The sequence below is a fragment of the Theropithecus gelada genome, unplaced genomic scaffold (genome assembly GCF_003255815.1).
Source record: "Theropithecus gelada isolate Dixy unplaced genomic scaffold, Tgel_1.0 HiC_scaffold_584, whole genome shotgun sequence".
Classification (NCBI taxonomy): Eukaryota; Metazoa; Chordata; class Mammalia; order Primates; family Cercopithecidae; genus Theropithecus; species Theropithecus gelada.
The window spans coordinates 4,771-7,047 of NW_020262478.1; the positions used below are offsets into that span (position 1 = coordinate 4,771).

General features: G+C 44.4%; 1 gene segment (V, D, J or C); it reads right to left on the reverse strand.

The window, feature by feature from the left end:
- Window positions 1–2,069, reverse strand: part of LOC112617892 — a 4,663-nt gene extending 2,594 nt beyond the window's left edge. The window contains 2 exon segments of the V gene segment in view: window positions 1,343–1,632; window positions 1,997–2,069. Coding sequence covers window positions 1,343–1,632; window positions 1,997–2,045 — 339 coding nt within the window.
- Between the last annotated feature and the right edge of the window lie 208 nt (window positions 2,070–2,277).

Below are 2,277 nucleotides of genomic sequence, written 5' to 3' on the forward strand. Positions count from 1 at the left end.
AATGACAAAGAAACAAGACAATAACATGAAAGAAAAGGACCAAAACTCTAGACTGAAGGATTTGGATAAGAGGTTTAGACTTTCAGTAGTGAAGCACCTGGGCCATCTCTGTTCAGAAGGATAATTAGGAAAGGGAAATGTGCAGTAGAGGCAAAATCTTGGTTACTAGAAAAAAAAAAAAAAATCTAACAGGAAACAAGGAGTCTTCTTCCTAAACACCAGCAGGTGGAGGGGAAGTGTCAATGAAAATAAATAATGATGAAAAAAATAAAAAAATAATTTTGATTTTTATTGCATGTACAGCACACTGTACTGGGAACATTGAAACTAACAGCAGTGGAGCCAAGGTTACTTGATCTCAAATTTTTCTCAAATCTGACCCCTTCCCCTACTTTCACCCCCATTGCCTCACCCCCATGCATCCTCCGTCATCTTCCACCTGGACCTCCATCATCATCTCTCAAAAGATTATCCAGCTTCTCTTCTGTCTCCTATTCCTTGATAAATCTTCTGCAGTCTTCGGTTCCTAAGGCTGTGGCCAAAGGTCTGAGTTCTAAATCTTTTCTTCCCACACCCACAGTCTTTCCATGACTCACTCTGACCTCCTCTATGTTTGGAATTCAGACCCACTCTCCAGCCACCCTACCCAGAATCCAGCACTAACTGCCTAAAGTTTTATTTGTAAACGCTCCAAATGTAACCTCTGACAGGGAGCTGGTGAAATCGCTTCTTTGCAGCAAAAATGGAAAAGAAGGAGGGGAAACCTGCAAACATCATTTTGTTGTTGAGGAGATGCACACAACCCCTCGATTTTTTGCCATCTCCAGTTTTTTTTTTTTTTTTAATCAGTTTCTTAACCACAGTTCTGTTGTTTATGATCTAGTGTGAGTGGTAAAGTGAAACAGAAAGTAAGGAAAGTGGGAAAATGCCGATTTCTCAATAATTCCAAGTATTATCACCAAGTATTAACTTGTGTAAAATAAACCCCAAGCTGGTCGCTTTCCACATGGATTCCACTTGTGTTGTCACTAAACTGCATCTATGTTCTGGCTGTTATGCTGACTGAATGTAATTGGCAAATGTGGGCAAGACAGGCAGGGTGGTGATGAGCCTGAAAACGTAAAAAGCTTTGACCATGTGGGACTGAGGTGCTGCTGAGACGCTCATGGGCCAGAGTCCTCAACAGCAAACCCTGCCCCTGACTTCTCCAACAGTCTCCTCTTCTGCAGACTCAGACACCCTGCTGAGCTGCTCCCCAGACAAGTGAGCAGCTGGGACACCCCAGCAGGGAGGTTTCTGTATTGGTCTGTAGCACTGTGGGAGGAAACGCTATAGCTTGCACGCAGTAATAAACCCCAACATCCTCCACCTCCACCTTGCTGATTTTCAGTGTGAAATCAGTGCCTGACCCACTGCCACTGAACCTGTCTGAGACTCCAGAGGCTCTGTTGGAACCCCCATAAATCAGGAGCTGCGGAGACTGGCCTGGCTTCTGCAGGTACCAGTGCAAATAGGTGTTTCCATTACTATGCAGGAGGCTCTGACTAGACCTGCAGGAGATGGAGGCTGGCTCTCCAGGGGTGACGGGCAGGGAGAGTGGAGTCTGGGTCATCACAATATCCCCACTGGATCCTGAAATTATGAGAGAGAAGTGCAAGGTTACGTGAAAGCATAATATGCAAATTTTGAGATTTGGCTTATGATATTGATTTATAGCTAATGTTTTAGTTTTACAAACTTGTATTCATATCCTAAAAACAAACTTTTAAAATGACCCCTTTATTAAATAGGCACAAGAGCTCTTTCATTTCTCAAGATATTATTCAGAGCACTGCTTTTACAAGGTTTCTATTGTCAGGGCAAAATATAAATTCCTCTCCCTGGATCATAGGCCACATTCCTTTAACACATGGTTAGAATAAACATGGGAATCAGTGGGGCCACCAGAGCTCACCCTCCAAACCTCTTCTCCTCCCTCAACTCCTTCCATCCTTACCAGGGACCCAGAGCATCAGCAGCCCCAGGAACTGAGCAGGGAGCCTCATTGTGAGAAGGTGAACTGAGGAGTCCTGATCTGGCAAGGTTAGAGCTGAGCTTTTATCTCAGACTCACAAGGGAAGGTCCTCCCTAGAGGACAATATGCAAATCCCCTGGTGGGTGCAGTGGTGTGGAAAAAGCCACTGGGTGGGGGTGAAGGGGGGTAGATATGTCTTGTCTGTGAGCAATGTGATAGAAAGTGTCCCTTGGTGGGAAACTAAGAAAATCTAATTCATCAGT